The following is a 27,566-nucleotide window of genomic DNA, read 5'->3' on the forward strand; positions in this document are numbered from 1 at the left end:
CTCCCATCCTTTCATGTATTTATACCTGCTCCTATATTTTCCACTCCATGCAGCTGATGAAGTGGGTTTTTGCTCATGAAAGCTTATGCCTAAATAAATTTGTTAGTCTCTAAGGTGCCACAAGGACTCCTCGTTGTTCTAGCCCAAAAGGAATTACTTTGAGGAAGTTCTATGGTCTGCACGACAAAAGTCAGACTAGGGCCTGGTCTACACAAAGTTTAGGTCGGCATGGCTACATTGCTCAGGGGGGTGGATTTTTCACACACCTGAGTCATGTGGCTATGTTGACCGAACCCCCCATGTAGGTGCAGCTAGGCTGACAGAAGAATGCTTCTGTTGACCTAGCTACCGCCCGCTTGGAGAGGTGGAGCTCCTACAGTGATGTCACGGTGCCTGCATCTATACTATGGGGTTATTGCGGCGTAGCTCCAGCACTGTAGCTATGCTGCTATTGTCCCATATCGAAGATGTGGCCTAGATGGTCCCTTTTGGCCTTGGAATCGATGACTTTTCTCACACAAGAAATACTCAGTCCTTCAATATGCAGAATATCATTCGAGGCTAAATGATTCTTCCATTTTAGTTCATTATTTTCTAGCACAATGTCTTTTTTTATGCCACAGTTGTTTTGTATTAATGGCAGGAAGCTCCACTGCCCTTTCGGTCTCCTAATTGCTTGTTATCTATTTGGCATACCACTCTAATACGGAATTCTGAGTTTATTTTAGTTACCGTGGAAATCCCCAGATATGCTGTGTCGGAGAAAAACTCCGTTCTCGCTTTTTGTTTGGGTGCAGCAGAGTCAGATACTTTCTTCTGTTTAGCAGCTACAACAGGGAGAGAGTGCACTAGGACATAGGGTCTCCCCTTCCTAGACAGGACTCTCAACAGGTAAACAATTATAGCAAGCCTTTATACATTTGTTACAGACAATAATAAGCAACAGCTGCATTTTGTTTATACCTAGGTCATCCTGAGATCTTGTTTTTCTCACTTAAGAGACGCCAGTCTACATATTGTATTATCTACACAAGGTTGAAAAACAACTTCTCACACAGTTCTTTTCCACTCGCCTCACACAATCCTTGCTTCTACAAATCTCACATTATTAGGGTTACAGTTAGCCTAACTCTGGCTAACAGAGACTGTCATGCATTAAGATCCCCTACAAATCCGTGTCAGATCTTTCTCTACTTCCACAGCTGTATCACATCAGTTGGTTTCCCACTGATGCAAATAAGACTTAGGTATGTGCTTAAAGTGTTTTCCTGATTAGGGGCCTGTGAAGGGGTCAACTGGTGTCTCCTTATAGCCAGGTGTGGTGTAGCAGCTCTCTCTTCACTGGGTGTGTGTGTGTCTTCTGCTGGTGGCTGTTCCGCCTGTGTGGCAGTCTGCCTCTTCCAGTGATGTGGCCCTCCAGCCAGGTCCCTTCAAATGTAACACTTCTTTATGTCTTAGAGATCAGAACTATAACACACAAGAACCCCAAAACAGAAGGAGACAAAGCAGGCTGCTCCCGAGAGCAGGGAGGAACAACTCACCCTATCTTAGTACAGGCCTTTCTGACTGCAAACTCACTGCTGCTAGTGTTAGGCCCAGCTCACACACTACATTACAGAGCCCTCTAGCCTGGAAGCAGGACCAGGTGAACCACCCCCTCCCTGAAATTTAAAGTTATAACCTACAATTTTAAACACAGTTTTAATATACCACAATTTGGACCTCACTGAACCTGTGTCATTCCTTCATATTTATATGTTGTGAAAGAGCAGAAGACACAACAATTGCTAAAGACCAGAATCCAGGGTCCGTACTCATACTACATAGCACCACACTCCTTGTGCAGTATCACTGAAAATATTGCCTTGTAAATTAAACTAAGTAGAGAGTATACAGTCTAGGTGGGGAAGTCACAAAAGCCTGTGGAATTTTTTGTTTTTGCTGGCTGTTCCCTTTTCATTTAAACACCTCTTTTCTCATCAGAACACTAAGTAGGTTTCATTTTCTGTGACTCTTAGGAAATAATCAGCCCACACCTGGGATGTGTGCAGGGAGCTGTCTGGGTGATCTCACAAGAGACATTAATCCATGGCAATTTCTTAAAGTTAAATCCCCTCAAAATATTTCAGGAGTGGGACAGAAAAAACAGAGTCAGATTATCTCAACTCCAGTCCCTTAATCCTAAATGTGAGTTGACTCAGCTTTGGGGCTTTTAAATATTAAACAGAAATACTGCACTATTTTCCTATGAGTAAGTCCTTCACACGTGCAGAGAATTTGTAGTGAAAACTTCAGACCATGTTTCTGAGCAAGATTCCTAGGAGATATGAGAAAACAGGGCACCCTTAATGGAGGGACAGGAGCTGAGATAACTTGACTCCCTTCCCCCGACTCCTCACCCCACACAATGTTTATTTGTGGCTTTCACTTCAGGAATTTCCCCTGTGTTATGTTTGCCTAGGAGAGCAAAAAGGCAGCTCCGCTCCCTGCACACATAGAGGCGTGCGTGGATCACTTCCTAACACTCACTGAAAGTGAAACCTAGTTTGAGTCCTTATGAGAAATCAGGAATTTCAATTAAAAGGGAACAGCTGGCAAAGCAAAGCCATTCTGTCACCTGCTGGGACTTTCCCATACAGCTTGAATAATCTCTGGATATTTTAGCTGTCTTGGCAATAATCAAGACCAATCAGCATCAAGGAGGGAAAAGGCTTAGTGTATAAATGGACACTGGGAAACACTCTCTTAGGCACTTCTCAATCTCTCCCAGACATCCAAGAATAATACAGAAGAACCTTCACTCTCATCACCATGAAGGGAAGCTGGGCTGTCGTCCTTTGTTCATTGTTCCTGATTGCAGCTGAAATTCAAGGTAAGAGGCAGCAATATCACAAAAGACATGTAATACTGTGAGAAAGCCAGAGGTGTGAGTCACTGGAAAGCTGTGTAGAATAAATGGTTGGAAATTCCTTTTGTTGGAAAAAAGTGATCTTGGTTCAGGGTTTATGTTCTACTGCAGCGCGCAAACATCCGTCCGCTCTGCTTATGTCTAGAAGGTGTGTGTTGTCCACACAGGACTCAGACTGATCAGCTTGTATTTAGCAGGGAAATATGAGAGTTTTCGGCAGGCTTGGATTTGTGCCCAGACTGTCCCCTAGTTTGTAAGGATGTGAAATCAGCCTCAGTCTATCAAATTCTGTCTTGTTTTAATCACCGGAGGAAGACAGTTTGGGCCTGATCCAAAGCACATTCAGGTCAGTGGGAACTTTCCCACAGATTTCAACGGGTGTTGGATCAGACCCTTTGTGAGCAACAATGATTTTAGTTCCAACTGCTCATTCACTCCCATCACTTTTACACCGGGGCAACTCCTATTTTCCATTGACTCATGTGAGAGCAGAATCAGGCCCTCTGACTTCCAATCAAGACTGATAACAGAAAAGAAATTCTCAGCTCTGGGAGAAAGAAGTTCAGAAGGGCCTAGTGTAAACAAACGAATGGAGATCAAGGCAAAAGAGTGTAGCGCTTTTTGTGACGTTGGCCTAATGTAAATATGCACATGGTAACATTGCAGGACAAATTACTCTGCAGCCCTGAGGCTGAAATGGAGTGTTTTCAACCTCTCCTCTACCGACTTAAATATATTTTACTGAAAACATCTCAGGTATCTAATATCATTCTAATCTCTCGCTCTCCTGGGCCCATTTCTTTTAGGGCAGTTGGCCTATGGAAAAGGACGTTGCAGCTGCATAGACAAAGGTTCTAATTTCATTCAGCGAAAAGCCTTAGGAAAAATAGAAGTGATTCCCAAGAGCTCTTCCTGTGACCATGTTGAGATCATGTGAGTAATGACTTAACCACTCAGCTATCACCACTCAGTGGGGCTGCTTGATGCAATGGCAGGAAATATGGGGATTCCTCCCCCCTTTAATGTAACCCCAGGTTCTGAAGTCCATCTCCGTATGACAAGCAAAGCGAAGTGCAATGAGGCTAGAGCCTAAGGCCCAGATCATCAGCTGGTGTGATCAACACAGCTTCATAGACTCCCATGGAAATACACCAACTGAGGACTAGCCTGGAGGGTGGGATTCTCCAGGGCTCGCTGCCTTGTTTAGTCATTGACCCCAGATCTGAGGAGGAGCATTTTCTGCACTCCCTTGGCACAGGGGTCAATGACTACACAGGTTGTAGGGAATCAGGCCCTGAGGCTAGATGAGAACCTAGATCCCACTTGCTGGGTGCATAGAAATACATCAGGTAGATCCTTCTAATGCTTTAGCTGATTTGAGGTCTTTTGATTGTATATTCGCTCCCAGCTCATGGCGACAATGTAGCGTATCACTCAGCTCACCGAGGGCCAGACTCCTGCTATTCAGACCCTGATCCCAGATAACAAAGACAATTGTGACCTTTCCATTGTATGGAAATGAATTCTGTTTTGCTTTGTTCATTTCAGTGCGACAGTGAAGCCCACTGGAGAGCAAAGATGCTTGAACCCTAATTCCAAATGGGTTCAGAAGTTGGTGACAGCCCTCATCAAGAAAAGGTAGGTTTCCCATCCGTCTGCAGGGAAAAACTCTCATGCGCTTAAGAGCTCGCTTTATTCTTATACATTGGTGAGATCCAACTTTGCGCTCAATTGATGGTCACTGCAGTTTCACAGCCTGTGCCTGAACCACTGCTCACAGCACCCTCAGAAACCTGCATTGCAACCCCAGAAAATGGCAGATTTCTTGGGAGACAGTATTAGGTATCTGGGGTATACAGAACTCCCCATTGCAGCAATACCCCCTGCTTCACGCAGAAGAGCAGGTCAAATGCACTGCAGACTTTCAAAGGGAAAAACAAGTTAGTTTAAACAGCCTGTGTGTCTCAGACTCAGTACTAAACTGACTTGTGCTTAATTTTGGGAATCTTTACCCATGGGTGGGCTTCAAAAGCTGGGAAGAATGGCCATCCATGATGCCTATTGAGAAATCACAATCCTTTAGGACTAGATTGTGCCACATTTACCCTCGCTGAGTAACACCGTTCTCCACAAGTAATCCTATAGAAAGCAACGGGACTATTCATAGAGTAAAGTGCCAATCAGCTTAACAGTGGCAGAATCTGGTCCTTTGAATTTAACCTACTGTTCTACCAAGTACTCGATGGTCCTGATACTGATGTGACTTAAATGGGTGTAAATTGGAGTAAGTCCAATGGAGTGGCACAGCATAAAGCTAGTGTGAGAGGAAAATCAAGCCCTTCTGTATGTGAAATCCAGAAAGAAACATTCTAATGAAAGGATAAAGTTCCCACTGTGTTTATTTTGACAGGTCTTCACAAAGCACTCACCTGTAAAGGAGAAGAGCTAAAGATCACTTCAACAGCGCTTCAGGCTCCCTCTCCAGTGAGCAATGAACTTGTCTGTTTCCTCCACCTGGCTCTACAGCTTTTAAAATACAAATGCTGCAGCTGAGGAAAGTTGTTCCCAGCACAAAGTCGTTGCATCCATTAAGATGACATCTGGGTATGACATCATCTCAACACTGTGATGGAACATGAGCCTGTCACAGCAGGACATGTAGTGAGGCCTCTGTAACCTCAGTAATCCTACTGGCAAACCAGTGACAGTGAAGGCCCAGTTTGTCTTTGGGGTCTCCTGGTGGCTATAAGTGGTAATAGATTGATTCTGCTTATCTAATTAGCAAATATTTCTTTGAGTCACAGGGATGGGTTATTATATTATTATAATAAACATAACTTGGAGATAAAAATATTCTCAGGTAACACATACTAAGAATTCCAAGTTAGTTTTTCTACCCGGTTTGAAATTAATGTAATTCTTAGACATACATGTTCCATGTTTATTTATAATAATATCACATATGATTGTTGTTCTAGGGTATGTGAAACATTTGTCTGTAGGCTTTATAAATAAAATTGAAGGCTTATAATCTAAAGCGAATCACACTGTGTGTTTAACTGATGTGTAAACAATTATTACATAGATTAAATGCATCTGATCATTATGAAATGTAATATAACAAATGACTGTAATATAATATTCACAAACATTCCTTGTGTTAGACTTCTCCTTTTAAAGATAAATGAATTAAAGTGAATAAAAGACACTGAAACTGTAACAGCTGCCTTGGAGTTTGTACTATGTAATCATTCATCAACTGAAATTTCATTCATAGTGCTAGATATATTTACAGTTGAGTAACTCCATCTGAGGATTAATGCTAATATCCTACCATATTAATTTGGAAAAAATACACGTATAGAAAGCTCAATGCTTGTGTACATTCCTTCACACTACAGTGAACCAATATGCAACCAACAGCACTTTCTCAAGTCCTCCTCCGACACCTTTAACACCAGAACTGCACCCCATCCCCACTCATCTACTTACCTTTCCGTGTCACCCCAAAGAAAACCCTGGAAGAATAGCTAAGCGTTGCAGCTTCTCCTGAAGGTCAAGTCAGCACATTTGGTCTTTGGCAAAGCGGGGCGGGAAAGCTAGTTCACAGGAGGGCACCTCCTTGAAGAGGCTCTGGGCCTGATTCCTGTTTACACGGCGGCTCTTTGCCTTGGTGTGGCAGCGCGAAGGGGCTGAGACGTGTGTCCCTGGTCTGTGACAGAAAGGAGCTGGTCCCAGACGAGCAGCACAGGGGCCCAGATCCTCCAAAGTACGTAGGTACCTAATTCCTACTGATTCCAGTGGGAACTGGGTATCCAACACCTTAGGGGAACGAGGCCTGCCGGTGCCAGCTGGAATCCCCTCTCCGCTGGCCAGGGACAGCTCTTTCCCTTTAATACAACCAATTCCTATTAACCGGGAACACTGTAATGAAGCATTCTGCACCTGTCACTGTGCCTGCCCCAACGAGCCCCATGACTAGCGCTGGCCTTGCTGCTCAGCACCCTCAGCAGCACACAGATACTTCCCGGGGCTTTGAAAGGTGACGGCGCATGTCTGCAGGGCAGCAGAGATCAAAACACTGAGCAGAGCAATCAGGGCAGCCGGAAGCCAGTTCTGTCGACAAAACAATCAGCAGTGTCTGTTGGCTCTTTGTCAACAATAAAGGGAGAGGAAAAGACAAAAGTCTCTCATGGGGTGGAAGGTTTTCTCACCAAAATTGGGCGTTTTTCCTGACAAAAGTCCCATTATAGTGTGTACGCTCTTGCTGTTTTGTCGCCAAAAGGCAGTTTTTGGTGACAAAACTTGGTAGTGTAGACAAGGCCTAAACTGACAAACTAAAATGGAAAAAGGCACTCTTAGTCTTGGATTAGTGTGTCTACACAGGGATTTATACCAGTATAACTATGGCAGTATAAATATCGTAGTATAATTATGCCACTAAATTCCCTACATAGACAAGCCCATACTTCTTCTAAACATGTTGGTCTCGTACAAATCTTTATACCAAGCTTAGTCCTGGGGTATAACACGATCCAGTGGCTGGAAACTGAAGCTAGACAAATTCAGACTGGAAATAAAGTATAATTTTTTAACAGTGAGGGTAATTAACCATTGAATCAATCCAGCCTGGCCCTACAGCAAATGGCAACCCAGGCGAGGAGCATCTTCAGTGCCCCCCCATTTGTTAAAATTTCGAACACCTTATTTTTTATTGCATTTGTAGCCCATTTCACGACTTTGATGCATGATTTATCCCTGTCATATAAGATGATAAATTTGCATGCTAGGATCTGTACAATAAAAACAGCACCCCAAGCCCAGTGCCCCAAACTCCGGCACCCCAGGCTGTCATCTCGGTTGCCTGCCTTAAATCTGGGCCTGGAAACAATTTACCAAAGGTTGTGGTGGATTCCCCATCACTGTCAATTTTTAGACCACGATCGGATCTTTCTCTGAAAGAGACACTCTAGCACCAAAGGAATTATTTTGGTGAAGTTCCATGGCCTGTGTGATACAAGTCAAATTAGGGCCTGGTCTACACTTAAAGTTTAGGTCGGCATGGCTACATTGCTCAGGGGGGTGGATTTCTCACATACCTGAGTCATGTGGCTATGTTGACCGAACCCCTCGTGTAGGTGCAGCTAGGCTGACAGAAGAATGCTTCTGTTGACCTAGCTACCGTCTGCTTGGAGAGGTGCAGCAGGGGTGGGCAACCTTTTTGGCCCGAGGGCCACGTCGGGGTTGGGAAACAGTATGGAGGGCTGGATAGGGAAGGCTGTGCCTCCCCAAACAGCCTGGCCCCCCACTCCCTATCCGCCCCTCCCACTTCCTGCCCCCTAACTGCCTCCCTCAGACCCACCGACCCATCCAACCCCCCCGCTCCTTGTCCCCTGAACGTCCCCTCCTGGGACTCCCACCCCTAACACTCCCCCAGGACCTCACCCCTATCCAACCCTGCCTGCTCTCTGTCCCCTAACTGCCCTGACCCCTTTCCACAGCCCTGCCCGGACAGGCCCCCCATAACTCCCACACCTATCCAACTCCCCTGCTCCCCATCCCCTGACTGGCCCCCCCAGGAATCCCACCCCCTATCCAGCCCCCACATCTCCTTGTCCCCTGACTGCCCCACCCCCAGAACCTTCACCCCATCCAACCACCCCCTGCTCCTTGTCCCCCGAGTGTCCCTTGGAACCTGCCGCCCCTTATTCAACCCCCTGGCCCCCTTACCATGCCGCTCAGAGCAGCAGGACTGGCTTATTGGAAAGCCTGGGAGGAGGGCGGGCACAAGCTGTGCTGACCACATGGTGGCATGGCTGCGGGGCAGGGGGGACAGCAGGGGAGGGGTGGGATGTAGCCTCCCCGGCTGGGAGCTCGGGAGCCGGGCCGGATGGTCCCATGGGCCGGATGTGGCCCGTGGGCCGTAGTTTGCCCACATCTGTCCTACAGTGATGTCACGGTGGCCTGCAGCTATACTATGGGGTTATTGTAGCAGAGCTACAGCACCGTAGCTATGCTGCTACAGTTCCATATCACAGACATGGCCCAGATCATCAAAATGGTCCCTTTTGGCCTTGGAATCGATGACTCTTCTCACACAATACTCAGCCCTTCAACTTGCAGAATATCGTTCAAGGCTAAAGGATTCTTCCATTTTAGTTCATTATTTTCTAGCACAATGTCTTTTTTTATGCCACAGTTGTTTTGTATTAATGGCAGGAAGCTTCACTGCCCTTTTGGTCTCCCAGTTGCTTATCTGTTTGGCGTGCCACTCTAATACGGGATTCTTAGTTTATTTTAGTTGGAGTAGAAACCCCCAGTTATGCTGTATCATACCAGTTGGTTTCCCACTGATGCAAATAAGACTTAGGTATGTGCTTAAAGTGTTTTCCTGATTAGGGGCCTGTGAAGGGGTCAACTGGTGCCTCCTGATAGCCAGGTGTGGTGTAGCAGCTCTCTCTTCACTGGGTGTGTGTGTGTCTCCTGCTGGTGGCTGTTCCGCCTATGTGGCAGTCTCCCTCTTCCAGTGATGTGGCCCTCCAGCCAGGTCCTTCAAACGTAACACTTCTTTAGGTCTTAGAGTTCAGAACTATAACACACAAGAACCCTGTGGTGGGTTTTGTACCTCGTCAACCTCTTTGATTCAAAGGAGGGTGAACCTCCTCCCTGCATCTACATCAGTCTTACTACCACCCCGGTAGTCAGGGCTGTATGGCCCAATGGCCAGAGTCCCTCGAAATCCGCTTCCCCTGGTAGGATAGCGTGGCCTAGTGACCGGAGTCCCTATAGTGTGCTCCTAAAGCAGCAGGGCCCAATGGCCAGAGTCTCTATGCACTTTCTTCCCTTGGCGCGATAGCACAGCCTAGCAGTCGGAGTCTCTATAGTGTCTTCCTAAAGGAGCACAGCCTAGTGGCCAGAGTCTCTCTGCCCTTCTTTCCCCTGACAGGGTAGCGCGGCCTAGCGGCCGGAGTCTCTATGGTGTGCTCCTAAAGCATCATGGCCTAATGGCCGGAATCTCTGTAAATTCTCTTCCCCTCAGGGGATAGCATGGCCCAGTGGCCGGAGTCCATCTATCTCCTTTGGGGTGAGAGAGGAGTCAGTGAACTTTGTTGTCACAATGAGGGGGGGGGCTTAGAGACCCCGGTAGGGGAGCCCGGGGCCCATCCGCTTTCACCAGGCTCCAATCCAGGGCCCTGTCAGTGACGGCGTGATCCACCACGGGTCAGCGGGGACTCCTACTGCAACATGCTGCCCTCAGAGTGGTGGTAGATACCACTCCCTTCCCTCCCCCGGGTCACTTCCTACCAGTCCTCTCAAACGTAGCAGTCCCTGTGGCATCTGGGTCTTCAGGTTCCTCAGCACCCGGCACTCCCTGGGGTTCCAACAGCTGCCACTCTCTGGGCCTGCTTCCTGGCTCCTCAGCTCTCTCCTGTAAGGGTCACCACTGCTCCTGGGCTGGAGCTTCTGCTGGACATCCTCCTTCCCCAGCCACCAGCCCTGACCGAGCGGCTCTGCAGGCTTTTATGCTCGACTCCCAGTTGGAGCATGCCCAGAGGAGCCTCAAGGGCTTGGCTGTCTCTGCCAAAAGGGAAGGGTTAAGTCTCTCAGTCCCGGTGTGGGGCCAGTCCGCCCCATCACAAACCCAAAAACAGAGGGAGACAAAGCAGTCTCGCCCCTAAAGCAGCAAGGAACAACTCACCCTATCTTACTACAGGCCTTTCTGACTGCAAACTCACTGCTGCTAGTGTTAGGCCCAACTCACACACTACTCTACAGAGCCCTCTAGCCTGCAAGCAGAACCAGGGGAACCACTCCTTCCCCGAAATTTAAAGTTATACCCTACAATTTTAACACAGTTTTAATATACCACAATTTGGACCTCACTGAACCTGTGTGGTTCCTTCATATTTCATATGTTGTGAAAGAGCAGAAGACACAACAATTGCTAAAGGCCAGAATCCAGGGCCTGTACTCACACTGCATAGCACTACACTGCTGAAAATACAGCAGGCAGGTATAAATATACAGCACATGAAAGGATGGGAGTTGCCTTACCAATTGGGGGGTCAGTACCCACCTGGTGAAGTGAAGAAACAGATTGATAGAACCAGAAGGGTACCCAGAAGTCACCTACTACAAGCCAGGCCCAACAAAGAAAGTAACAGAACACCACTAGCCGTTACCTACAGCTCCCAACTAAAACCTCTCCAGCGCATCATCAAGGCTCTACAACCTATACTGAAGGACGATCCCTCACTCTCACAGATCTTGGGGGACAGGCCAGACCTCGCTTACAGACAGCCCCCGAACCTGAAGCAAATACTCACCAGCAACTACACACCACACAACAAAAACATTAACCCAGGAACCAAACCCTGGAACAAACCCCGGTGCCAATTCTGTCCACATATCTATTCAAGGGACACCATAATAGGACTTAACCACATCAGACACACCATCAGGAGCTCATTCATCTGCACATCTACCAATGTGATATATGTCATGTGCCAGCAGTGCCCCTCTGCCATGTACATTGGCCAGACCGGACAGTCTCTACGCAAAAGAATAAATGGACACAAATCTGACATCAGGAATTATAACATTCAAAAACCAGTAGGAGAGCACTTCCATCTCCCTAGTCACTCAATAACAGATCTAAAAGTGGCAATTCTTCAACCAAAAAACTTCAGAAACAGACTCCAACGAGAAACTGCAGAACTGGAATTAATTTGCAAATTGGACACCATCAAATTAGGCCTGAATAGGCCCTGGATGGGTCATTACAAAAACTAATTTCCCCCTACTAATTTCCCCTGACTGTTACTCACACCTTGTCAACTGTCTGAAGTGGGCCACCCTCATTACCACTATAAAAGTGATTTTTCCTCCCTTGGTATTCTACTGTGAATTGAATTGTCTCGTTAGCACTGACCCCCTACTTGGTGAGGCAACTCCCACCTTTTCACGTACTGTGTATATATACCTGCTACTGTATTTTCCACTCCATGCATCTGAAGAAGTGGGTTTTAGCCCACAAAAGCTTATGCCCAAATAAATTTGTTAGTCTCTATGGTGCCATGAGAACTCTTCATTGTTTTTGCTGATACAGACTAACACGGCTACCACTCTGACTCCTTGTGCAGAATCACTGAAAATATTGCCTTGTAAATTAAACTAAGGAGAGAGTATACAGTCTAGGTGGAGAAGTCACAAAAGCCAATAGTCCTGTGGAATTTTTGTCTTTGCCGGCTGTTCCCTTTTCATTTAAATGCCTCTTTTCTCTTCAGAACAGTAAGTAGGTTTCACTTCCCGTGACTCTTAGGAAATGATCATAATGCTGAAGTAGCAGAAAAGTGAGGTAAATGTATTTGCAAGGCTGTCACAGATGGAGAGCCAGAGAATGTGTGCAGGGAATGTGTGCAGGGAGCTGTCTGGGTGATCTCACAAGAGACACTAACCCATAGGGATTTCTTAAAGTTAAAGCCCCCCAAAATATTTCAGGGGTGGGACAGAGAAAACAGAGTCAGATTATCTCAACCCCAGTCCCTTAATCCGAAATGTGAGTTGACTCAGCTTTGGGGCTTTTAAATATTAACAGAAATACTGCACTTTTTTCCCATTAGTATGGCCTTCACACTTGCATAGAATTTGTACTGAACACTTTAGTCCATGTTTCCGAGCAAGATTCCTAGGAGATATGAGAAAACAGGGCACCCTTAATGAGGGGACAGGAGCTGAGAAAATTTGACTCCCTACCCCACACAATGTTTATTTGTGGTTTTCACGTCAAGAATTACCGCTGTGTTATGTTTGCCTAGGAGAGCAAAAAGGCAGCTCTGCTCTCTGCACACATAGAGGCGTGCGTGGATAACTTCCTAACACTCACTGAAAGTGAAACCTAGTTTGTTTCCTTATGAGAAATCAGGAATTTCAATTAAAAGGGAACAGTTGGCAAAGCAAAGCAATTCTGTCACCCGTTGGGATTTCCCTACACAGCTTGAACAATCTCTGGATATTTTAGCTGTCTTGGCAATAATCAAGACCAATCAGCATCAAGGAGGGAAAAGGCTTAGTGTATAAATGTACACTGGGAAACACTTTCTCTTAGGCACTCCTCAATCTCTCCCAGACGTCCAAGAATAATACAGAAGAACCTTCACTCTCATCACCATGAAGGGAAGCTGGGCTGTCGTCCTTTGTTCACTGCTCCTGATTGCAGCTGAAATTCAAGGTAAGAGGCAGCAATATCACAAAAGACGTGTAATGCAGTGAGAAAGCCAGAGGCAAGAGTCACTGAGAAGCTGTGTAGAATAAATGCTTGGAAATTACTTTTGTTGGAAAAAAGTGATCTCGGTTCAGGGTTTATGTTCTACTGCAGCGCGCAAACATCTGTCCTCTCTGCTTGTGTCTAGAAGGTGTGTGTTGTCCACACAGGACACGGACTGACCAGCTTGTATTTAGCAGGGAAATGAATATGAGAGTTTTCGGCAGGCTTGGATTTGTGCCCAGACTGTCCCCTAGTTTGTAAGGGTGTGAAATCAGCCTCAGTCTATCATATTCTGTCTTGTTTTAATCACCGGAGGAAGACGGTTTGAGCCTGACCCAAAGCACATTCCAGTCAGTGGGAACTTTCCCGCTGATTTCAACGGGTGTTGGATCAGACCCTTTGTGAGCAACAATGATTTTAGTTCCAACTGCTCATTCCCTGCCATCACTTTTACACCAGGCTGACTTCTGTTTTCCATTGACTCATGTGAGAGCAGAATCAGGCCCTCTGACTTCCAATCAAGACTGATAACAGAAAAGAAATTCTCAGCTCTGGGAGAAAGAGGTTCAGAAGGGCCTAGTGTAAACAAACGAATGGAGATCAAGGCAAAAGAGTGTAGCGCTTTTTGTGACGTTGGCCTAATGTAAATATGCACATGGTAACATTGCAGGACAAATTACTCTGCAGCCCTGAGGCTGAAATGGAGTGTTTTCAACCTCTCCTCTACCGACTTAAATATATTTTACTGAAAACATCTCAGGTATCTAATATCATTCTAATCTCTCGCTCTCCTGGGCCCATTTCTTTTAGGGCAGTTGGCCTATGGAAAAGGACGTTGCAGCTGCATAGACAAAGGTTCTAATTTCATTCAGCGAAAAGCCTTAGGAAAAATAGAAGTGATTCCCAAGAGCTCTTCCTGTGACCATGTTGAGATCATGTGAGTAATGACTGAACCACTCAGCTATCACCACTCAGTGGGGCTGTTGTTGCAATGGCAGGAAATATGGGGATTTCCCCCCCTTTAACATAACCCCAGGTTCTGATGTCCATCTCCGTATGACAAGCAAAGCGAAGTGCAATGAGGCTAGAGCCTAAGGCCCAGATCATCAGCTGGTGTGATCAACACAGCTTCATAGACTCCCATGGAAATACACCAACTGAAGACTAGCCTGGAGGGTGGGATTCTCCAGGGCTCGCTGCCTTGTTTAGTCATTGACCCCAGATCTGAAGAGGAGCATTTTCTGCACTCCCTTGGCACAAGGGTCAATGACTACACAGGTTGTAGGGAATCAGGCCTTGAGGCTAGATGAGAACCTAGATCCCACTTGCTGGGTGCATAGAAATACATCAGGTAGATCCTTCTAATGCTTTAGCTGATTTGAGGTCTTTTGATTGTATATTTGCTCCCAGCTCATGGCGACAATGCTCACCGAGAGCCAGACTCCTGCTATTCAGACCCTGATCCCAGATAACAAAGACATTTGTGACCTTTCCATTGTATGGAAATGAATTCTGTTTTGCTTTGTTCATTTCAGTGCGACAGTGAAGCCCACTGGAGAGCAAAGATGCTTGAACCCTAATTCCAAATGGGTTCAGAAGTTGGTGACAGCCCTCATCAAGAAAAGGTAGGTTTCCCATCCGTCTGCAGGGAAAAACTCTCATGCGCTTAAGAGCTCGCTTTATTCTTATACATCGGTGAGATCCAACTTTGCGCTCAATTGATGGTCACTGCAGTCTCACAGCCTGTGCCTGAACCACTGCTCACAGCATCCTCAGAAACCTGCATTGCAACCCCAGAAAATGGCAGATTTCTTGGGAGACAGTATTAGGTATCTGGGGTATTCAGAACTCCCCATTGCAGCAGAAGAGGAAGTCAAATGCACTGCAGACTTTCAAAGGGAAAAACAAGTTAGTTTAAACAGCCTGTGTGTCTCAGACTCAGTACTAAACTGACTTGTGCTTAATTTTGGGAATCTTTACCCATGTGTGGGCTTCAAAAGCTGGGAAGAATGGCCATCCATGATGCCTATTGAAAAATCACAATCCTTTAGGACTAGATTGTGCCACATTTACCCTCGCTGAGTAACACCGTTCTCCACAAGTAATCCTATAGAAAGCAACGGGACTATTCACAGAGTAACGTGCCAATCAGCTTAACAGTGGCAGAATCTGGTCCTTTGAATTTAACCTACTGTTCTACCAAGTACTCGATGGTCCTGATACTGATGTGACTTAAATGGGTGTAAATTGGAGTAAGTCCAATGGAGTGGCACAGCATAAAGCTAGTGTGAGAGGAAAATCAAGCCCTTCTGTATGTGAAATCCAGAAAGAAACATTCTAATGAAAAAGCAGCAAAGAATCCTGTGGCACCTTATAGACCAACAGACGTTTTGCAGCATGAGCTTTCGTGGGTGAATGCCCACTTCGTCGGATGCAAGAGACGAAGTGGGCATTCACCCACGAAAGCTCATGCTGCAAAACGTCTGTTAGTCTATAAGGTGCCACAGGATTCTTTGCTGCTTTTACAGAACCAGACTAACACGGCTACCTCTCTGATTCTAATGAAAGGATAAAGTTCCCACTGTGTTTATTTTGACAGGTCTTCACAAAGCACTCACCTGTAAAGGAGAAGAGCTAAGGATCACTTCAACAGCGCTTCAGGCTCCCTCTCCAGTGAGCAATGAACTTGTCTGTTTCCTCCACCTGGCTCTACAGCTTTTAAAATACAAATGCTGCAGCTGAGGAAAGTTGTTCGCAGCACAAAGTCGTTGCATCCATTAAGATGACATCTGGGTATGACATCATCTCAGCACTGTGATGGAACATGAGCCTGTCATGGCAGGACATGTAGCGAGGCCTCTGTAACCACAGTAATCCTACTGGCAAACCAGTGACAGTGAAGGCCCAGTTTGTCTTTGGGGTCTCCTGGTGGCTATAAGTGGTAATAGATTGATTCTGCTTATCTAATTAGCAAATATTTCTTTGAGTCACAGGGATGGGTTATTATATTATTATAATCATAACTCAGAGATAAAAATATTCTCAGGGAACACATACTAAGAATTCCAAGTTAGTTTTTCTACCCGGTTTGAAATTAATGTAATTCTTAGACATACATGTTCCATGTTAATTTATATAATATCACATATGATTGTTGTTCTAGGGTATGTGAAACATTTGTCTGTAGGCTTTGTAAATAAAATTGAAGAAGGCTTATAATCTAAAGCGAATCACACTGTGTGTTTAACTGATGTGTAAACAATTATTACATAGATTAAATGCATCTGACCATTATGAAATGTACGGTAATATAACAAATGACTGTAATATAATATTCACAAACATTCCTTGTGTTAGACTTCTCCTTTTAAAGATAAACAAATTAAAGTGAATAAAAGACACTGAAACTGTAACAGCTGCCTTGGAGTTTGTACTATGTAATCATTCATCATCTGAAATTTCATTCATAGTGCTAGATATATTTACAGTTGAGTAACTCCATCTGAGGATTAATGCTAATATCCTACCATATTAATTTGGAAAAAATACACGTATAGAAAGCTCAATGCTTGCGTACATTCCTTCACACTACAGTGAACCAATATGCAACCAACAGCACTTTATCAAGTCCTCCTCCTACACCTTTAACACCAGAACTGCACCCCATCCCCACTCATCTACTTACCTTTCCGTGTCACTCCAAAGAAAACCCTGGAAGAATAGCTAAGCATTGCAGCTTCACCTGAAGGTCAAGTCAACACATTTGGTCTTTGGCAAAGCGGGGCGGGAAAGCTAGTTTTTTTGTTTTGTTTTGTTTTACTGGAAAAAAATCCTTTATTTTAGTCTCTGAAACAACATTCCTCTTCGCTACGTCAGGAGGGCACCTCCTTGAAGAGGCTCTGGGCCTGATTCCCGTTTACACGGCAGCTCTTTGCCTTGGTGTGGCAGCGCAAAGGGGCTGAGACGTGTGTCCCTGGTCTGTGACAGAAAGGAGCTGGTCCCAGACGAGCAGCACAGGGGCCCAGATCCTCCAGCTTATGTAGGTACCTAATTCCTACTGATTCCAGCGGGAACTAGGTGTCCAACACCTTAGGGGAACTGGGCCTGCCGGTGCCAGCTGGAATCCCCCCTCCGCTGGCCAGGGACAGCTCTTTCCCTTTAATACAATGAATTCCTATTAACGGGGAACACTTTAATGAAGCATTCTGCACCTATCGCTGTGCCTGCCCCAAGGAGCCCCATCTCTAGCGCTGGCCTTGCTGCTCAGCACCCTCAGCAGCACACAGATACTTCCCGCGGCTTTGAAAGGTGACGGCGCATGCCTGCGGGGCAGCAGAGATCAAAACACTGAGAAGAGCAATCAGGGGAGGCGGAAGCCAGTTCTGTCGACAAAACAATCAGCAGTGTCTGTTGGCTCTTTGTCAACAATAAAGGGAGAGGAAAAGACAAAAGTATCTCATGGGGTGGAAGGTTTTCTCACCAAAATTGGGCGTTTTTCCTGACAAAAGTCCCATTATAGTGTGTACGCTCTCGCTGTTTTGTCACCAAAAGGGAGTTTTTGGCAACAAAACTTGGTAGTGTAGACAAGGCCTAAACTGACAAACTAAATTGGAAAAAGGCACTCTTAGTCTTGGATTAGTGTGTCTACACAGGGATTTATACCAGTATAACTATGGCAGTATAAATATCCTAGTATAATTATGGCACTAAATTCCCTACATAGACAAGCCCATACTTCTTCTAAACATGTTGGTGTCAGTGACTGGAAACTGAAGCTAGACAAATTCAGACTGGAAATAAAGTATAATTTTTTAACAGTGAGGGTAATTAACCATTGAATCAATCCAGCCTGGCCCTACACCAAATGGCAACCCAGGTGAGGAGCATCTTCAGTGCCCCCCCATTTGTTAAAATTTCGAACACCTTATTTTTTATTGCTTTTGTAGCCCATTTCATGACTTTGATGCATGATTTATCCCTGTCATATAAGATGATAAATTTGCATGCTAGGATCTGTACAATAAAAACAGCACCCCAAACCCAGCGCCCCCAACTCCAGCACCCCAGGCTGTTGTCTCGGTTGCCTGACTTAAATCTGGGCCTGGAAACAATTTACCAAAGGTTGTGGTGGATTCTCCATCAAGGTCAATTTTTAGACCACGATCGGATCTTTCTCTGAAAGAGATACTCTAGCCCAAAAGGAATTATTCTGGGGAAGTTCTATGGCCTGTGTGATACAAGTCAAATTAGGGCCTGGTCTACACTCAAAGTTTAGGTCGGCATGGCTACATTGCTCAGAGGGGTGGATTTCTCACATACCTGAGTGATGTAGCTATGTTGACCGAACACCTTGTGTAGGTGCAGCTAGGCTGACAGAAGAATGCTTCTGTTGACCTAGCTACCGTCCGCTTGGAGAGGTGCAGCAGGGGTGGGCAACCTTTTTGGCCCGAGGGCCACATCGGGGTTGCGAAATGGTATGGAGGGCTGGGTAGGGAAGGCTGTGCCTCCCCAAACAGCCTGGCCCCCCACTCCCAATCCGCCCCTCCCATTTCCTGCCCCCTAACTGCCTCCCTCAGAACCACCGACCCATCCAACCCCCCTGCTCCTTGTCCCCTGAACGTCCCCTCCTGGGACTCCCACCCCTAACAGCCCCCCAGAACCTCACCCCTATCCAACCCTGCCTGCTCTCTGTCCCCTAACTGCCCTGACCCCTTTCCACAGCCCTGCCCTGACAAGCCCCCCAGAACTCCCACGCCTACCCAACCCCCCTGCACCCCACCCCCTGACTGGCCCCCCCAGGACTCTCACCCCCTATCCAGCCCCCACATCTCCTTGTCCCATGACTGCCCTGACCCCTATCCACACCCCCATCCACTGACAGCCCCCCCCGGAACTCCCATGCTTCCCCATCCCCCCTTACCCTGTCCCCTGACTGCCCCACCCCCAGAACCTTCACCCCATCCAACCGCCCCCTGCTCCTTGTCCCCTGAGTATCCCTCGGAACCCACCACCCCTTATCCAACCCCCTGGCGTCCTTACCATGCCGCTCAGAGCAGCAGGACTGGCTTATTGGAAAGCCTGGGAGGAGGGCGGGCACAAGCTGTGCTGACCACATGGTGGCATGGCTGCGGGGCAGGGGGGACAGCAGGGGAGGGGTTGGAGGTAGCCTCCCCGGCTGCGAGCTCGGGAGCCGGGCAGGATGGTCCCATGGGCTGGATGTGGCCCGTGGGCCGTAGTTTGCCCACATCTGTCCTACAGTGACATCACGGTGGCCTGCAACTATACTACGGGGTTATTGTAGCAGAGCTACAGCACCGTAGCTATGCTGCTACAGTTCCATATCACAGACATGGCCCAGATCATCACAATGGTCCCTTTTGGCCTTGGAATCGATGACTCTTCTCACACAATACTCAGCCCTTCAACTTGCAGACTATCATTTGAGGCTAAAGGATTCTTCCATTTTAGTTCATTATTTTCTAGCACAATGTCTTTTTTTACGCCACAGTTCTTTTGTATTAATGGCAGGAAGCTTCACTGCCCTTTTGGTCTCCCAGTTGCTTATCTGTTTGGTGTGCCACTCTAATACGGAATTCTTAGTTTATTTTAGTTGGAGTAGAAACCCCCAGATATGCTGTATCATATCAGTTGGTTTCCCACTGATGCAAATAAGACTTAGGTATGTGCTTAAAGTGTTTTCCTGATTAGGGGCCTGTGAAGGGGTCAACTGGTGCCTCCTGATAGCCAGGTGTGGTGTAGCAGCTCTCTCTTCACTGGGTGTGTGTGTGTGTCTCCTGCTGGTGGCTGTTCCGCCTGTGTGGTGAGCCCGGGGCCCATCTGCTTTCACCAGGCTCCAATCCAGGGCCCTGTCAGTGACGGCGTGATCCACCACGGGTCAGCGGGGACTCCTACTGCAACATGCTGCCCTCAGAGTGGTGGTAGATACCTCTCCCTTCCCTCCCCCGGGTCACTTCCTACCAGTCCTCCCAAACGTAGCAGTCCCTGTGGCATCTGGGTCTTCAGGTTCCTCAGCACCCGGCATTCCCTGGGGTTCCAACAGCTGCCACTCGCTGGGCCTGCTTCCTGGCTCCTCAGCTCCCTCCTGTAAGGGTCACCACTGCTCCCGGGCTGGAGCTTCTACTGGACATCCTCCTTCCCCAGCCACCAGCCCTGACCGAGCGGCTCTGCAGGCTTTTATGCTCGACTCCCAGTTGGAGCATGCCCAGAGGAGCCTCAAGGGCTTGGCTGTCTCTGCCAAAAGGGAAGGGTTAAGTCTCTCAGTCCCGGTGTGGGGCCAGTCCGCCCCATCACAAACCCAAAAACAGAGGGAGACAAAGCAGTCTGCTCCCTAAAGCAGCAAGGAACAACTCACCCTATCTTACTACAGGCCTTTCTGACTGCAAACTCACTGCTGCTAGTGTTAGGCCCAGCTCACACACTTCTCTACAGAGCCCTCTAGCCTGCAAGCAGAACCAGGGGAACCACTCCTTCCCCGAAATTTAAAGTTATAACCTACAATTTTAACACAGTTTTAATATACCACAATTTGGACTTCACTGAACCTGTGTGGTTCCTTCATATTTCATATGTTGTGAAAGAGCAGAAGACACAACAATTGCTAAAGGCCAGAATCCAGGGCCTGTACTCACACTACATAGCACTACACTCCTTGTGCAAAAACCACAAGGAGTCCTTGTGGCACCGTAGAGACTGACAAATTTATTTGGGCATAAGCTTTCGTGGGCTAAAACCCACTTCTTCAGATGCATGGAGTGGAAAATACAGTAGCAGGTATAAATACATGAAAGGATGGGAGTTGCCTTACCAAGTGGGGGGTCAGTACCCACCTGGTGAAGTGAAGAAACAGACTGATAGAACCAGAAGGGTACCCAGATGTCACCTACTACAAGACAGGCCCAACAAAGAAAGTAACAGAACACCACTAGCCGTTACCTACAGCCCCAACTAAAACCTCTCCAGCGCATCATCAAGGATCTACAACCTATCCTGAAGGACGATCCCTCACTCTCACAGTTCTTGGGGGACAGGCCAGACCTCGCTTACAGACAGCCCTCCAACCTGAAGCAAATACTCACCAGCAACTACATACCACACAACAAAAACATTAACCCAGAAACCAAACCCTGGAACAAACCCCGGTGCCAATTCTGTCCATATATCTATTCAAGGGACACCATCATAGGACCTAACCACATCAGCCACAGCATCAGAGGCTCATTGACCTGCACATCTACCAATGTGATATATGCCATCATGTGCCAGCAATGCCCTTCTGCCATGCACATTGGCCAAACCGGACAGTCTCTACGCAAAAGAATAAATGGACACAAATCTGACATCAGGAATTATAACATTCAAAAACCAGAAGGAGAACACTTCCATCTCCCTGGTCACTCAATAACAGATTTAAATGTGGCAATTCTTCAACCAAAAAAACTTCAAAAACAGACTCCAACGAGAAACTGCAGAACTGGAATTAATTTGCAAATTGGACACCATCAAATTAGTACTGAATAGGCCCTGGATGGGTCATTACAAAAACTAATTTCCCCATACTAATTTCCCCTGACTGTTACTCACACCTTGTCAACTGTCTGAAGTGGGCCACTCTCATTACCACTATAAAAGTGATTTTTCCTCCCTTGGTATTCTACTGTTAATTGAATTGTCTCATTAGCACTGACCCCCCAGTTGGTAAGGAAACTCCCATCTTTTCATGTACTGTGTATATATACCTGCTACTGTATTTTCCACTCCATGCATCTGAAAAAGTGGGTTTTAGCCCACGAAAGCTTATGCCCAAATAAATTTGTTAGTCTCTAAGGTGCCATGAGAACTCTTCATTGTTTTTGCTGATACAGACTAACACGGCTACCACTCTGACTCCTTGTGCAGAATCACTGAAAATATTGCCTTGTAAATTAAACTAAGTAGAGAGTATACAGTCTAGGTGGAGAAGTCACAAAAGCCAATAGTCCTGTGGAATTTTTTTCTTTGCTGGCTGTTCCCTTTTCATTTAAATGCCTGTTTTCTCTTCAGAACAGTGGGTAGGTTTCACTTCCCGTGACTCTTAGGAAATGATCATAATGCTGAAGTAGCAGAAAAGTGAGGTAAATGTATTTTCAAGGCTGTCACAGATGGAGGGCCAGAGAATGTGTGCAGGGAATATATGCAGGGAACTGTCTGGGTGATCTCACAAGAGACACTAACCCATGGGGATTTCTTAAAGTTAAAGCCCCCCAAAATATTTCAGGGGTGGGACAGAGAAAACAGAGTCAGATTATCTCAACCCCAGTCCCTTAATCCTAAATGTGAGTTGACTCAGCTTTGGAGCTTTTAAATATTAACAGAAATACTGCACTTTTTTTCTATTAGCATGGCCTTCACACTTGCATAGAATTTGTAGTGAACACTTTGGTCCATGTTTCCGAGCAAGATTCCTAGGAGATATCAGAAAACAGGGCATCCTTAATGGAGAGACAGGAGCTGAGAAAATTTGACTCCCTTCTCCTGACTCCTCACCCCACACAATGTTTATTTGTGGTTTTCACTTCAGGAATTACCCCGGTGTAATTTTTGCCTAGGAGAGCAAAAAGGCTCCCTGCACACATACAGGCGTGTGTCGATCACTTCCTAGGACTCACTGAAAGTGAAACCTAGTTTGTTTCCTTATGAGAAATCAGGAATTTCAATTAAAAGGGAACAGTTGGCAAAGGCAAACATTTCTGTCACCTGTTGGGATTTCCCATACAGCTTGAATAATCTCTGGTTATTTTAGCTGTCTTGGCAATAATCAAGACCAATCAGCATCAAGGAGGGAAAAGGCTTAGAGTATAAATATACACTGGGAAACACTTTCTCTTAGTCACTCCTCAATCTCTCCCAGACATCCAAGAATAATACAGAAGAACCTTCACTCTCATCACCATGAAGGGAACCTGGGCTGTCGTCCTTTGTTCACTGCTCCTGATTGCAGTTGAAATTCAAGGTAAGAGGCAGCAATATCACAAAAGACGTGTAATGCAGTGAGAAAGCCAGAGGCGTGAGTCACTGGAAAGCTGTGTAGAATAAATCCTTGGAAGTTACTTTTGTGGGAAAAAAGTGATCTCGGTTCAGGGTTTGTGTTCTACTGCAGTGCGCAAACATCTGTCTGCTCTGCTTGTGTCTAGAAGCTGTGTGTTGTCCACACAGGACTCAGACTGACCAGCTTGTATTTAGCAGGGAAATATGAGAGTTTTCGGCAGGCTTGGATTTGTGCCCAGACTGTCCCCTAGTTTGTAAGGGTGTGAAATCAGCCTCAGTCTATCAAATTCTGTCTTGTTTTAATCACCTGAAGATGACATTTTGGGCCTGATCCAAAGCACAGTGAAGTCAGTGGGAAACTTTCCTGATTTCAATGGCTGTTGGATCAGACACTTTGTGAGCAACAATGATTTTAGTTCCAACTGCTCATTCACTCCCATCACTTTTACACCGGGGCGACTCCTGTTTTCCATTGACTCGTGTGAGAGCAGAATCAGGCCCTCTACTTCAAAACTAACGAGATCAAGGCAAAAGAGTGTAGCACATTTTATGACATTGTCCTAATGTAAATATGCACATGGTAACATTGCAGGACAAATTACTCTGTAGCCCTGAGGATGAAATGGAGTGTTTTCAACCTCTCCTCTTCCCTTCCTACTTAAATATATTTTATTGAAGACATCTCAGGTATCTAATATCGTTCTAATCTCTCTCTCTCCTGGGCCCATTTCTTTTAGGGCAGTTGACCTCTGGAAAAGGACGTTGCAGCTGCATAGACAAAGGTTCTGATTTCATTCAGCGAAAAGCCTTAGGAAAAATAGAAGTGATTCCCAAGAGCTCTTCCTGTGACCATGTTGAGATCATGTGAGTAATGACTTAACCACTCAGCTATCACCACTCAGTGGGGCTGCTTGTTGCAATGGCAGGTAATATGGGGATTTCCCCCCATTTAACGTAAGCCCAGGTTCTGATGTCCATCTCCATATTACAAGCAAAGCAAAGTGCAATGAGGCTAGGGACTAAGGCCCAGATCATCAGCTGGGGTGATCAACACAGCTTCATAGACTCTCATGGAAATACACCAACTGAGCACTAGCCTGGAGGGTGGGATTCTCCAGGGCTCGCTGCCTTGTTTAGTCATTGACCCCAGATCTGAGGAGGAGCATTTTCTGCACTCCCTTGGCACAGGGGTCAATGACTACACAGGTTGTAGGGAATCAGGCCCTGAGGCTAGATGAGAACCTAGATCCCACTTGCTGGGTGCATAGAAATACATCAGGTAGATCTTTCTAATGCTTTAGCTGATTTGAGGTCTTTTGATTTTATATTCGCTCCCAGCTTATGGCGACAATGTAGCGTATCACTCAGCTCACCAAGAGCCGGACTCCTGCTATTCAGACCCTGATCCCAGATAACAAAGACATTTGTGACCTTTCCATTGTATGGAAATGAATTCTGTTTTGCTTTGTTCATTTCAGTGCGACAATGAAGCCCAAAGGAGAGCAAAGATGTTTGAACCCTAATTCCAAATGGGTTCAGAAGATGATGACAGCCCTCATCAAGAAAAGGTAGGTTTCCCATCCATCTGCAGGGAAAAACTCTCATGTGCTTAAGAGCTCACTTCATTCTTATACATCATTGAGATCGAACTTTGAGCTCAATCAATGGTCTCGGCAGTCTCACAGCCTGTGGCTAAACCACTGCTCACAGCGTCCTCAGAAACCTGCATTGCAACCCCAGAAAATGGCAGATTTCTTGGGAGACAGTATTAGGTCTCTGGGGTATACAGAACTCCCCATTGCAGCAATACCCCCTGCTTCACGCAGAAGAGCAGGTCAAATGCACTGCAGAGTTTCAAAGGGAAAACCAAGTTCATTTAAATAACCTGTGTGTCTCAGACTCAGTACTACACTCACTTGTGCTGAATTTTGGGGCTTTTCACCCATGGGTGGGCTTCAAAAGCTGGGAAGAATGGCCATTTGAGAAATCACATAATCCTTTAGGACCAGATTGTGCCCCATTTACCCTCACCGAGTAACACTGTATTCCACAAGTAATCCGATAGAAAGCAAAGGGGCTATTCACAGCGTAAGGTGCCAATCATCTTCACAGTGGCAGAATCTGGTCCTTTAAATTTAACCTGCTGTTCTACCAAGTACTTGATGGTCCTGATACTGATCAGGGCCGGTGCAAGGATGTTTTGTGCCCTAGGCAAAACTTCCACCTTGAGCCCTCCCCCCCCTGCCCTGAGGTGCCTCCCCCTGCAGCAGCTCCCCCGCGGAAGCTTCCCCCCTCCGCTCTGAGGTGCCCTCTTTGCGGCAGCTCCCCACCCTCCGCCCTGAGGCACCTCCCCCTGCCCCAGCTCACCCCTGCTCCGCACACAAGCACCCCGAGCACGCTGTGGCCGCTTCACTGCTCCCACCTCCCAGGCTTGCAGCGCCTAAACTGATTGGTGCCGCAAGCCTGGGAGGCAGGAGAAGTGAAGCAGCCACGGTGTGCTCGGGGAGGAGGCGGGGCAGGGGTGAGCTGGGGCGGGGAGTTCCCCTGCGTGACGCCTCCCACTTTATTTGCTGCAGGCAGCCCTCCCTGCGCTCCCCTGCCCCAGCTCCCTCCACCTAAATGCTGGCGCCACATTCGCTGCCGAAGAAAATGGCGCCCCCCAAATGCCAGTGCCCTAGGCGACCGCCTAGTTCGCCTAAATGGTTGCACCGGCCCTGATACTGATGTGACTTAAACTGGTGTAAATCAGGAGTAAGTCCAATGGAGTGGCACAGCGTAAAACTAGTGTGATGAAAATCAAGCCCTTCTGTATGTGTAAGCCCGAAAGAAAAATTCTAATGAAAGGATAAAGTTCCCACTGAATTTTATTTTGACAGGTCTTCACAAAGCACTCACCCGTAAAGGAGAAGAGCTAAAGATCACTTCAACAGACTAATGATATTTTAAGGATTTGAGCACTTCAGGCTCCCTCTTTGAGTCACATGGATGGGTTATTATATTATAATCATAACTCAGAGATAAAAATATTCTCAGGTAACACATACTAAGAATTCTAAGTTAGTTTTTCTACCAGGTTTGAAATTAATGTAGTTCTTAGATATACATGTTCCATGTTAATTTACATAATATCATATATGATTGTTGTTCTAGGGTATGTAAAACATTTGTCTGTAGGCTTTATAAATAAATTGAAGAAGGCTTATAATCTAAAGGAAACCACACTCTGTGTTTAACTTATGTATAAACATTTATAGACTAAATGCATCTGATCATTATGAAATGTAATATAACAAATGACTGTAACAGAACATGCACACACATTCCTTGTGTTAGACTTCTCCTTTTAAAGATAAACCAATTAAAGTGAATGAAAGACACTGAAAACTGTAACAGTTGCCTTATAGTTTGTACTATTGTATCATTCATCGGCTGAAATTTCATTCATAGTGCTAGGTACATTTACAGTCAGGGGTGAAAGTAAAAATACAATTCTTACCGGTACAGGGGGTCCACTCTGCCCCCCGCCCTGAAAGGGGCGGGGCCAGGGTGAAAGTAAGTTAAATTTCTTACTGATACAGTCCAAAGGCAAGCAACCCACCTCTCCTACATACTTCATACCTCCCATTGCATGACTTCACTATAGAAAATAAAGCTACTACTACTACCAGTACTGTCTGTAATAAAACTTTCATAGTGGAATAAGCCTGAAAAAGTGAAAACTCACTGTCATACAGTGTCCTCCCTCCTTCTCCAGCCAGGCTGCTGACACAGCTTGGCTCCTTGTTCCCCCGACTTCCGCACTCAGCAGGGGCTAGAGCAGCTCCCCTCTAGCTTATAGCAGGGGGACTGGGTGAAGGAGAAGCCTCCCCAAGATGCCTGCTGCCTGCATAGGAACAGTTTAAACTCACCTGTTCACTCCCTGGTTCAACCTGCAGGATTAGGGGCCCTTTCTGGCATCCTTGTTAATTTCACGCACAGTTGTTGGGGCTGGAGGAGGAGGGAGGAGAGAAATGGATGTGAAAGTGACTTTTCCCCTTCCACTGGCTTTATTAGCTCTGGATTTAAGCTGTGCAGCCAAATGCCTATTGTATTCTGCCCCGGCCTTGGTCTCACCCCGCCCCCCAACAACTGTGAGTGTAATTAACAAGGATGCCAGAAATGGCCCCTAATCCTCTGTCTGAACTGCAGAGTGAACAGCTAAATTCAAACTGTTCTTATGCAGGCAGCAGGTGTCCTGGGGAGGCTTCTACCTCAGCCAGTCCCCCTGCTACAAGGAGGGCTGGCTCCAGGCATCAGCTTAGCAAGCAGGTGCTTGGGGCAGCCACTCCGGAGAGGGGCGGCACGTCC

General features: G+C 46.5%; 3 protein-coding genes across 3 annotated transcripts; all 3 read left to right on the forward strand.

Moving 5' to 3' along the window:
* The first annotated feature begins 2,342 nt into the window (after positions 1-2,342).
* Positions 2,343-6,120, forward strand: LOC123371295 (C-X-C motif chemokine 10-like). The gene is made up of 4 exons (XM_045018724.1): positions 2,343-2,872; positions 3,715-3,841; positions 4,457-4,546; positions 5,319-6,120. Exons 1-4 carry the CDS (start codon positions 2,812-2,814, stop codon positions 5,341-5,343), a joined length of 303 nt encoding a protein of 100 aa, XP_044874659.1. The 5' UTR covers positions 2,343-2,811; the 3' UTR covers positions 5,344-6,120.
* A 6,760-nt stretch (positions 6,121-12,880) lies between these two features.
* Positions 12,881-16,473, forward strand: LOC123371833 (C-X-C motif chemokine 10-like). The gene is made up of 4 exons (XM_045019694.1): positions 12,881-13,139; positions 13,986-14,112; positions 14,711-14,800; positions 15,775-16,473. The coding sequence occupies exons 1-4, from the start codon at positions 13,079-13,081 to the stop codon at positions 15,797-15,799; spliced, it is 303 nt and encodes a 100-aa protein (XP_044875629.1). The 5' UTR covers positions 12,881-13,078; the 3' UTR covers positions 15,800-16,473.
* A 6,575-nt stretch (positions 16,474-23,048) lies between these two features.
* Positions 23,049-26,609, forward strand: LOC123371692 (C-X-C motif chemokine 10-like). The gene is made up of 4 exons (XM_045019484.1): positions 23,049-23,184; positions 23,957-24,083; positions 24,698-24,787; positions 26,096-26,609. Exons 1-4 carry the CDS (start codon positions 23,124-23,126, stop codon positions 26,118-26,120), a joined length of 303 nt encoding a protein of 100 aa, XP_044875419.1. The 5' UTR covers positions 23,049-23,123; the 3' UTR covers positions 26,121-26,609.
* The last annotated feature ends 957 nt before the right edge of the window (positions 26,610-27,566 follow it).

Source organism: Mauremys mutica, chromosome 5, assembly GCF_020497125.1.
Source record: "Mauremys mutica isolate MM-2020 ecotype Southern chromosome 5, ASM2049712v1, whole genome shotgun sequence".
Classification (NCBI taxonomy): domain Eukaryota; kingdom Metazoa; phylum Chordata; order Testudines; family Geoemydidae; genus Mauremys; species Mauremys mutica.